The sequence below is a fragment of the Neophocaena asiaeorientalis genome, unplaced genomic scaffold (assembly GCF_003031525.2).
Source record: "Neophocaena asiaeorientalis asiaeorientalis breed wild unplaced genomic scaffold, Neophocaena_asiaeorientalis_V1.1 scaffold123, whole genome shotgun sequence".
NCBI classification, from domain to species: domain Eukaryota; kingdom Metazoa; phylum Chordata; class Mammalia; order Artiodactyla; family Phocoenidae; genus Neophocaena; species Neophocaena asiaeorientalis.
Genome location: NW_020173666.1, coordinates 2214019 through 2225103, shown reverse-complemented (window position 1 = coordinate 2225103; position 11085 = coordinate 2214019). Strand labels below are relative to the sequence as shown.

The 11085-nt window shown below is 37.2% G+C and overlaps 1 protein-coding gene across 2 annotated transcripts in view; it reads left to right on the top strand.

The window, feature by feature from the left end:
- The first annotated feature begins 76 nt into the window (after positions 1–76).
- The window catches only part of FBXO30 (F-box protein 30), a 16639-nt gene continuing 5630 nt past the window's right edge, over positions 77–11085 (top strand). Inside the window, exons 1-3 of one of the 2 annotated variants that reach the window (XM_024747896.1) lie at positions 77–2112; positions 7438–7499; positions 7857–9913. In XM_024747896.1, the coding sequence (XP_024603664.1) occupies positions 7880–9913 (2034 nt within the window). In that variant the 5' untranslated portion in view covers positions 77–2112; positions 7438–7499; positions 7857–7879. Of the gene's footprint in view, positions 7500–7856; positions 9914–11085 lie in introns of both variants that reach the window. The other variant, XM_024747895.1, reaches the window with a different exon arrangement.

The following is an 11085-nucleotide window of genomic DNA, read 5'->3' as shown; positions in this document are numbered from 1 at the left end:
CGGGCCGGGCCTGGGGCGGAGCAAACACGGCCCCGTCCGGGCGCCGAGAGGAAGTCGGCGGTGTGGGCGTCCGCGCCCAGCCCGCTGCCCGGCCCGCCGTGGAGGCCTCCAGCAAATGGCGACCCAGGCCCCGAGGGCCGACCCCAGGGGCACCCGGGCTCGCGTGTCTGTGTGTTGGGGAGGGGTGACGCCGGAGTTAAACTTAGGGAGCCCCAGGAACCTCGAAAACCTGGCTTCTCTTTCCTTTTGCCCTTTAGAAACTTGCTTTGTTTGGGGACAGACGGGTTAAAGTAAGCCTGGGAGGCATCATCAACTGTCTCCACGGGATGAGTGAAGTTGGTAACTTTTCCATTCATGGAAGTGAGAGGATCTTAGTCTTAGCCTCAGTCCCTATTAAAGAGAAACATCCTGATTTTATAGATCTGAGGCGTGTGACCATTTACAAGTTATTTGTGTCCTGTCTCGTGGAAGTGCACTGCTTGGAAGGGGGCCATAGAGTGCACGTTGAATTTAATCTCCTTTGAGTATGTTTTTTACACGTGTATTTAGAGAATAGAGACAGAACAGCGTGTTGTTTACCATGGTTCTGGTACTCCATTCCCCTCTCCCTGTGTCTTGTTTTTCTTTCTGAGCCATGTCGTAAGTCTCGGATAAAAGATGCTTGGGAAGGAATTGACCTTTTATTCCAAAATTACTTTGTTGACTGGGATCCAAGATGAAGTTATTTATGGGCATGCTGGTATCAGTGTAGATTGACTTAAAACTGTAGATACAAAACCCCAAGCTTTCTTAGCTTTTCGTTTCTATTTGCTACATTTCAATACAGTTTTGTGTCGTTTAGAGACCTAGTAAATTATATTAACAGAATTTTGTATTTGCTCATATTTATTAAGCTTTTCCAAAGTTGTTGACGGGCAGAAGGGAAAAGAGTAGCATAAAATGTAAGATGAGGGTTTTTCTAAGGGTTCAGTTTTTCAGTATGCAGTTTTTGCTGAATCACTGTTCTCTATGCTTAGTCACTGTTTCTTACTACAGAAGTTTAATTGGGGATAATATGGTGTTTTGCTAACTTTTTAAATTGTCAATTTGTTTTTATCTGGTAGTGTAATGCGGTGACATAGCTTTTTTGGGTGTGTGATTCTGGAAATGTTAGTGGGTGGAGTTTTGTGAGTGTTACCAGAGAACCGAAGTTTCCGATATAGGCAAACTTTTATGCATTCCAAGTGTACTGGATATTTAATTTCAATCCAGTATTTCTCTATGGTTAGCATTGGAGACTTTTAAAAAAGTATACAAAGTGTCCTAATAAAATACGCTGTTGAAGAAAAATAATACGTATTTTGAGATAATGTATATAGTTAGAGAGGTGCTTTAAGGTCACCAAAGTAGACCTTTTTAATGTGTTTACTGTTTGATATATTACTGAAATGTGAATTTTAATGGCATCAGCCTTATGCTGTTCTGTATGGTTTTTGATAAATCTTTTAACTAAGTTACCATGACTACCATGCTGTGGAATGACATTGTATTTGTAGAATTCATCAATATTAAAGTCATCAGTCAAAAGGCTGTATAAAATATTATTTAATTTCAAATTTATTTTGATGAAATAGGTGGGATTGACCTTGGACTGGTGGTTTTTACACTGTAGATAACTAGATAGTTAAATACAGATGAGCATCTCTTAATTACAGCCCAGTCTGTGAAAATCTTTTACAAAAAGGGTATGTCTTTTTCTTAAGAGTGGGTAATGTTAGCATCAGGTAGTTCCTCATATGATTGCTTTTAATCAGCTTCCTAAGTATAAATGACCTGATGTAAAAGTGATCGTACGTAACGGTTTGTGCATGCGGATGTGGCAGTTGTGTAAAGCGGGGTGCGTCTGTTTTCTGAGGAATGCGTGCTTGTATCTTGCTGGACACACGAATACTATAGCCGACTTTTGTGGAGTATGAGGTTGTTTTCACAGCACAGTAATCACCTCAAGGTCACCTCAAGCTGAGATTCCTTGGAAGCCCATATTCCCCTGTGCCATGCTGCCCCTTTTAATAAGCTGAGTTCCACCATTTGGGCGGATTATTTTTATCTGAGTCTCAGCTCAAATAGCTTCTGGTATGAATATTAAATATTTATTAATATATGTTATTTTAATTTCTGATGTAAGTCTGCAGTAATTTTGCTTGCTTATTTAGTGGAGAACAATTGCACGTAGTTAGGACTTCCACTTTGGAATAAGCTACCCATGTCCATATTTAGAAATGGAGGAGGTATGTTGTGATTATATCATAAATGGAAGGGTGAAAAGTTGAAAACAAAATTCCATATAATTAGGTCATCATTCTGTAAATAAAAAGTCAGAACCAAAATTTAATAAAAGAATGTATACAGTGTAACCATCAGTAGGGCACTGCTTTGAGTTGGGAGTTTAATGATCTTGGATTTTGATCTTGTCTAGGCACTTCACCCCCCTTTTTTAAACCAGTGAAATAAAACGTCCAACTGAGGTTGTAGATTTATTATGGTTTTTAAAACTGAGTGCACCTGATCAGTAAATCAGCCAGCAGATGTTTGTATTTACTATGCAGTAGCACCTCCAACTATACAAGAAGGATGAGACTTGCTCTGGAGGAATTAAAAGTGATTGCTAAGTATGAAATTTCAGTCCTACTTGTGATTATGGTTAACTAATTGAACAAGTCTGTCTATGGTTCCATTTCAGCCTTACATTGAAGCAACATTTTATTGTCTCAGTGGAATTCTTTTTTATCTAATACCATATTAATTGTAATATTAAGGAAGTAGGCTGACGCCACTTCCTTTTCTGAGCTTCCTTTCCTCACCCTCTATATACTCAGGCAGCTGCACACTTGCAGACACCTCCACCTCTGCTTCTTTCTGAATCTAATGCCTCTATAGTCAGTAACCTGTAACCAGACTGCAGGGTTGATTAAGGAATTTAAATAGTGCAACAATATACAGGTAGATGTTTCCCTTTGTGACTTTTATTACTATTATTTTTTAAGATTTTAAAACAATGGAATATTGATTAATTTTACTTGATTTACTTTTCCCTTTAATTTGCTTTTTTGATGGACAGTTTAGCTTATTTCCTATAAAATGCCTGGAACATATCACCTAGATACTCAATAAATGTTTGAGTACTTTTGACTTTTTATAGCTGGTACAATGAGGTAATTTTGACTCAATCTGGTTGACTAATTCTAGATTTATAAAATATCTTTTTATGAAGTATGTAGTTTTCCATGAAGTCAAGAATTGTTTTGGAATCCATCTGGTTATTTCTTGTATTGTAATAATTTCATTTATTCATGTTTTTTCGATAAGTGAAGCTCTAATTGAGGCACAGTTTTGAATTCAGGGAACACAGGAATGAATGAGACAGAGATGGTGCCTCCTTTGTGGAGCTTATAGTTTTCCCGTGGAGATAGATATTAAACAGGGTAATGATTTACTTCAAGTTATGACTAGTATTACCAAGGAAAAATGCAGTGTGTAATGAGCACATAAGTATAATACGGAATCCATACCATACCTTGCCTTTGGGTATGTGGAAAAGTGACATTTAAGCTGATAAAGATTTGAGGTAACAGTTGGGGAAGTAAAGGAGTGTGTAAAGTATGTGTGTCTGTCTGTCTCTTGGAGGCAGAGGCAGACATTAAGAACAGCCTGAAAAGCTGTGTTGAATATTTGGGTGACTTGATTTAGCATATTTAAAATCGTGCTGATTTGCAGTGCTTTATTTATTTATCGCCTTATGTATTGTAATGAATTTGGAAAAATAAAGGAATTCTTTTTTGAGGGCAATATCTTTCTGTCTAGAAATAGCCTTAAATGACAAAGTCTCATTTCATTGTATGTGAAAATGCCATGCCTTAAATTGTTTTTATGGATTGCTTGTCAGCCACAGATTATGAGTTGGCCTAGAATTTCTGTTAGAGAAAATTGAAACTATTGTAAAACATTTAATCTTTTACAGTATTTTCTAGTCTAATGAAACTTTTTCCAGTCATTCAACTTTAAGTGTAAATAGATATGTTATTTGGAACGTTAAGATTCTTTTTCAAGAGAGTTTATTTTAAAAAAGTTAATACTGAGGAGTTTTAAATTAAGCTCGTCTTGACCTTGAAGCCTCAGTTTTAGCAACAAGTTTTCTGCTGGACCTGCTGTGTCACTGTTCAGCTGATAAATCAGGGATTGACATTTTAAACCCGTTTCATAGGATTTGTGAGCAATTGTGCAATACTTTTTGGAGGCATATTTAATTTGATAATAGCGATCTTGAAAGAGGGTGGATCTGGAACTTTTAAATTCTGAAACAGTACCCCAGAATACTTTTTGGGTATTGTCTACTGCATTTTAAAAAGACTTATTTCTTAATATATTTAATTGTAAAATGGACTTAAACTTGATTCCTTCTTTGTATAGCTGTTTTGAGAATGGTTAAATTTGTACTATTTCATATGTTTATACTGAGCATTATAAATGTAAGTTATTTTTAAAATAATTTAAAACTCTTATGTTCAAAGCAAAGTAATGTGCTATTATAATTAGAAAGGACCAAAAAGACTCTCTTGACCACAAGGGTGATTAAGTGTTGGAATAAACTACAAACAAAGTTGTGTAACCTCCATTCCTCAAATACCATCTTAAAATTGGATCACCAAGTTACTGAAGTGCTGTCTTATTTTCTTAAACTTTATAAGCATATCTGTTATCGTCCATATGTATTGATGAGATATAGATTTCAATCCTAGCTCTGCCACTTACTAGGTAGATGACCTTGGGTAAGTCACCTACCCTCTGTGTACCTCAGTTTTCTCTGGGTTGTTATGAAGATTAAGTGACATTGACATGATTCTACAAAGAAGGATAAAGTAGGAACATAGTGTTCCATTTTCCTTGAAGTCTACTTCAGTAAATAATAAATGTTGTGGACTCATTGCTGTGGATGCTTTTATTTTTATTATTATTTAATCATTTCTTTTATTCAGAGGGGGAATAGTGTGGAAGAGGGTATTTATTTTGAATCTTGAGAGCCCTCTACTTCTATTTACCTTTCAGAGTTGTTGCTGTTTTGCATTTAACTCAGTTGTTTGTAACAGTTGCTATTTTAAACACTTTTGAATTAAGCATGTTTTGAGATGTGTTCTGCCTGGTATAATCATGTGATGTGCATGTAACATAAGGTGTTCCTACTAGTTCTGAGAGCCTTGGTCACTTCTGTTGGAACCGCTTGTGTTTTTAGGTTTCTCTGTTAGGAACAGTCACGTTTATAACCTTCAGCATGTGAGATGAACTCAGTCTAGTTGTAAAGTAAGAAAGCTACAGCTGTTTTCACAATCTAATCACCCAGTAAAATTTGTCTTAATTCTTATTAAAGTTTCTCTTTGCTTAACTTACAAATGTCATCATTAGTCTGTCATTTCTTCTATTTTAACCCTTTTTAGCATGTCTATCTTCAATTTATAGGTTCTGTCTTTAGCTTTAAAATTTATAGGGATAAGCATTCAGAAGTATTTAACTCATTTGTAATTTTTAAACACAGTTTTAAAATGTAGTTTTGTTGTTAAGTGTGTACCTTGTTTTTTTCTGTCCCTGGCATCAGTTCACACCATAATATCAACTCAGAACTTTTCTACTTAATCAACAAAGCTCTGTCAATAATAGACTTTTGCTGTTTGAGTTTGAGGAAAATCAAGCCTGGACTGGAGAAAAAGAAATAGCAATTTGGGGAATGATTAGTTTACATTAGCCACCTAGAAGTAAGATAGAATTTATGGAAGAGAATATGTGAGAGAACTAGCAAGGCTTTATGCACTAAAGTGAAGAAAAATAGGCTAAGAATCGGCTTCTTATCCATAAAATTATTATTAATTTAATTTGGAAAAATTTTAGGTGAGTTGCCTGTGCCATATACACCTAGAGATATATAATAAATAAGTAGCTGAAGAGATCTGAAGTTTGGAAGAGGGATCTGGGCAGGAGGTATAGATGAGTTTTTAGCATATAAGTGGTAATGAAGCTTTTGAGAAATTGGGAGGATGTATAGAATGAACCAGAAATGACATGGATCCCTGAAGAAGAGTAATATTTTAGAAGAAAAGATTAAGGAATAACCAAAGAGGTAGGGGGAACACCAGGGAAATGTGAGACCATAAAAACTAAAGAAAGATAGTAGTTCAGAAAGGAGGAATTAGTCAACAAAATGATATAATGGCTAAGGAAGATGAGGTCTGGAAAAAATGCCCTTTGGATTTAGCATTGAGGATCTACATAGAGCGGTTTTAATGAGTGGTGGTAAAAGTAAACACACATTAGAGGGCTGAAGAGTATATGGGAAGTTAACGGGGTTTGTTTGTTGTTTTTCTTTTGAAAGCTTGACTGAAAAGGAAAAAAAACAGCAAAAGGGGGATATTGCTTTATTATACATGTTTTTAAAGATGAAATAGTCTTTTAAGTTTTTGCTGCTAATAGGAACAAGCCAATAAAGAAGTTGAAGATTATAGAAATAAGACATTGAATAGGCTAAGTAATTATAAGTAAATCAGTGCATTGTGCCAATACTTTCTCTTTTTTTGTATAAAATTTTTCTTGCTAAAAGCAGGAAAGAACATTAGTTATCTGTAACCCTCTTGTGTTATTTTGTGGGTACTATTTCTGTGCTTACAATCCTCAGCGGTTTCTAACTGCTTAAAAGTCTGAACTCCTTAGAGTAGCGTATAACACACTTTCCATAACTTTCCTTATTCCTGTCCCACCTCATCTCTCACAGCTACTTTGCATTTCACCTTGTGATCCAGCAATACTGGGAAACTTGAGGTTCCCTCAACATGTTTTGTGAATTCTTGCTTTTCTGTATTTGCAAATGCTGTTACTTCTGCATTGAATGCCTCTCTTCGTTTCTAACCCTACCCTCCTGCGCTTAAGACTTCTCATCTTTCAAGACTACTGTGAACTCTTCTCTACCCCCCACCCATACTGATTTTCTCTGTCATATTGATCATATAAAAATGTGACATGATTTTACTTTCATCTCTGACCTCCTGCTGAAGCTCCTTGAGAGGAGGCACCATGTCTTCTAATCTTCACGTTGCCATACCAAACACAGAGTCTGGTACGTGGCAGTTAAACAATAAATAGGTGTTGAATGAATGAATGGAAACTGTGGCCCTCAGAAGTAAGTGATTCGTCCACTGCCACAGAAGTGGAGCTAGAGCTTATATTTTTTGGATAAATGCCCTCTTTGTTTTAATTAAGGCTTACTCTTTATTTGTTGTAAAATTTATTAAGGCGTAGGTAGAAAGAGAGGTCGGTAGATGAAATCATACATCAATTTATGTATTTGGAGGGAATATTAAAACATCTAATCAGGTTTTAGTTAAGTATATTCATGAAATTCAGATTATTCTCTTTTAGGAATGTGATGAGGTCTCTGCAATGTGGAGTGCATCATAACCAGTTCAGTTAAAATTAAAAAGGTAAAAGCTGGAGCATTCTCTGAAACCTAAAGTTCAATGTTCATTAACTGGTTTTTGGCATTAATTTATATACTACACAATATACTAGAATTTAAGTATTATATTGAAATGTTTGGCCTGTTGGGCAGATTGTTATATGGTATATAAAAATGAACTTTTGACTTATTTCTTGAATTAAAGTGCTTAAGCTGTTTCAAGATGGATTGATTATATGTCAAATAAACTTGTTAAATGTTTATTTTATATATTTCATCCTCATATAAGCCAATAAACCTTCATGATTTGATGTTTTTCCTTAAAACAGTTTTTAAAAAGCGACCACTTTTTGCCTAACTTGTTCTTTCTTTTCCATCTCAGTAACTAGAGCTGGACTGGCCATTATGGAGGAGGGGCTGCAGCACTCTCACTGCGTGAATTGTGTCAGTAGACGGTGTATGACCAGACCAGAGCCTGGGATTTCCTGTGACTTGATAGGTTGTCCATTGGTTTGTGGAGCAGTTTTCCATTCTTGTAAAGCTGATGAGCATCGACTTTTATGTCCATTGGAACGAGTGCCTTGCTTAAATAGTGACTTCGGATGTCCATTTACAATGGCTCGAAATAAAGTTGCCGAACATCTAGAAATGTGTCCTGCAAGTGTGGTGTGCTGTACTATGGAGTGGAACCGATGGCCAGTTAGTTATGCAGACCGGAAATCATATGAAAATCTAAGCAGAGATGTTGATGAAGTGGCACAATTAGATATGGCCTTGGCCCTTCAAGACCAAAGGATGCTCTTAGAGTCTCTCAAAGTAGCCACCATGATGTCGAAAGCAACTGATAAAGTATCAGAACCTGGAGAACAGATCTCAGTTAAATCAAGTGTCCCAGAAGTGCCACACACTAATGGTTTGGTGTCTGTTGATGAAGACTCGTACGGTGCACTTTATCAAGCTACTGTTGAAACAACCAGAAGTTTGGCTGTTGCCTTAGATATCCTGAATACCGCCACAAGAGACGTTGGCATGTTAAGTACGAGTCTTTGCGCTTCCCCAAATGAAATGAAAGAAGAAGAAAATGCCAGAGAAAGCTTACAGAGCAGAAACTTGAAAGACCAGGACCATCTTTATGAGGATGAGATAGGAGCAGTAGGTGGGATTGACCATAATGACACAAGTCAGAATGCCCAGTCTGAACAAAATGGTTCAAGTGATTTATTATGTGACTTGGATGCCAGTTCCTATGGCACTTCTGCTCTTTGTAATGGCTTTCCTTTGGAAAAGATATGTACACAGGTCATTGAGCAGAATCAGAATTTACATAGTGACTCAAAGCAAAGTAACTTAACGAATAGAGAATGTGTAGCATCAGATGGCCCTTCAGAACCTTCTAGTTCACTTTCAGTAGCAGCACAAGTTAGGGAAGTAATACCATCTAATGCTTTGCCTAATGGCACAGTTCAGCATATCCTCATGCCAGATGATGATGAAGACTTGTGTTGGAAAAAAGTAGACTTAGGGGACCTAAGGAATGTGGATGTCTTATCTTTCAGTCATCCTCCCTCATTCAAATTTCTTTCTAATTCATGTTGGTCTAAACCAAAGGAAGATAAAGCAGTAGACACATCAGATTTGGAAGTTGCAGAAGATCCAATGGGTCTCCAAGGAATAGATCTAATCACAGCAGCATTACTGTTTTGTCTAGGAGATTCTCCAGGTGGGAGGGGTATATCTGATAGTCGCATGGTTGATGTTTATCACATCGACTTTGGGACTCAGACTTTTTCACTTCCGTCTGCCATATTAGCTACAAATACAATGGTTGGGGAAATAGCTTCAGCTTCAGCTTGTGATCATGCCAACCCACAGCTTTCAAATCCAAGTCCTTTTCAGACACTTGGGCTGGATTTAGTATTGGAATGTGTCGCTAGGTACCAACCCAAGCAGCGTCCAATGTTTACATTTGTTTGTGGACAGTTATTTAGAAGAAAAGAATTTTCATCGCATTTTAAGAACGTGCATGGTGACATTCATGCTGGACTCAATGGCTGGATGGAACAGAGGTGTCCTTTAGCATATTATGGTTGTACCTATTCTCAGCGTAGATTTTGTCCATCAACACAAGGAGCAAAGATTATACATGACCGCCATTTGAGGTCATTTGGAGTTCAGCCATCTGTATCTACAGTGTTAGTGGAGCCTGCTAGAAACTGTGTGTTGGGATTACATAGTGACCATCTAAGTGGTCTTCCTTTTGAAGTCCTGCAACATATTGCAGGCTTTCTTGATGGCTTCAGTTTATGCCAGCTCTCGTGTGTATCCAAGTTAATGAGGGATGTGTGTGGCAGTCTTCTTCAGTCTCGTGGAATGGTCATTCTGCAGTGGGGGAAAAGGAAGTATCCGGAAGGAAATTCATCATGGCAGATAAAAGAAAAGGTTGGTTTAATTTAATTGTATCAGTCCCTTATTTGACATATAATAGGCACTTAATAATGTTGTTGCTGAATTAATAAAATTAACCTTGTTGCAAAATTGACCATCCTTAAAACTTAATAATTCAGTATGATGACAAACCTTTTTATAATGATAATGAAAGCAAGAATAGTTAGAATTGTTAGTCATAATCACATATTTACTGCAGACATCCTAGAACTAGATTCTGATGTCATACGACAGAGGCCACTTCCAGTTCTTCAGTTGAGGGGTTCTGTACCTAGTTACTTCTTCTGTAACAGCTCCCTTTGCTTGAGTCCATGTTAGCCACCTTCTAATTTGGGCTCCATCTGAAACATTTTCACCATAGGACAATGGAGGAAGCAAGGAGAAGGTTTTTTACTGCTTGCAATTGGCAGTTTTGGTCCATTCTTAGCAATTTCTTTCTTAGAACTTGGTTATTACAGGGAGAACTTAAATAAGGAGACATGAAAAAAAATCTACTCCTAGTAAGTGACCAGTGGAGTATTTGGGGTATAGAGAATGTAAATGGATGGATGTGGAAATGTGTTAGGCTGAGGTGAGATAAGGGCAGTAGGATTTGATACTGTTGACTCTGCGTTTAGTACAGTACAAGGGAGTGTTGCAGGTTGGAAGCTTGAGCTGGAGATTGGGAACGAATCCTGGCTCCACCATTTTCCTCCTGTGATATCTTACTTTCGCCCAGCTTCTGTTTGAGGTACTATCCAATAGAAACTAGAAGGCATTACAAATACCTTTGATTGAAGGCGTTTTTTCATTTTAGAACATTTATAATATGAAACTTTGATTTTATAAAGTAGAAAAAAATTTGATAAACTTCACATTGGTTGAACAGGGTTCACATTTCTGGCTACTTTGTTTTTACCACCCTTAGGTTTTCTCTTATTTCCACTCATTGCTCCAGTTTTTCAGAATTCTGCGTCTGCTTTTGTGTTCTCCTGAAGCTTTGACCAGTAAATGAGCACGCTAATTATTTTATGTAGAAAATTTCATACTTGCTGCATATATGTGGGTATGTGTGTATTTTCATTTTCTACATGATTTGGTGTCCTTCTGCCATTTGGGATGAGACACTCAGAGCATGGCCCGTTTTTGTCCTTGCCCCCCCCCCCCCCCCCCCCACCACCTCCTGG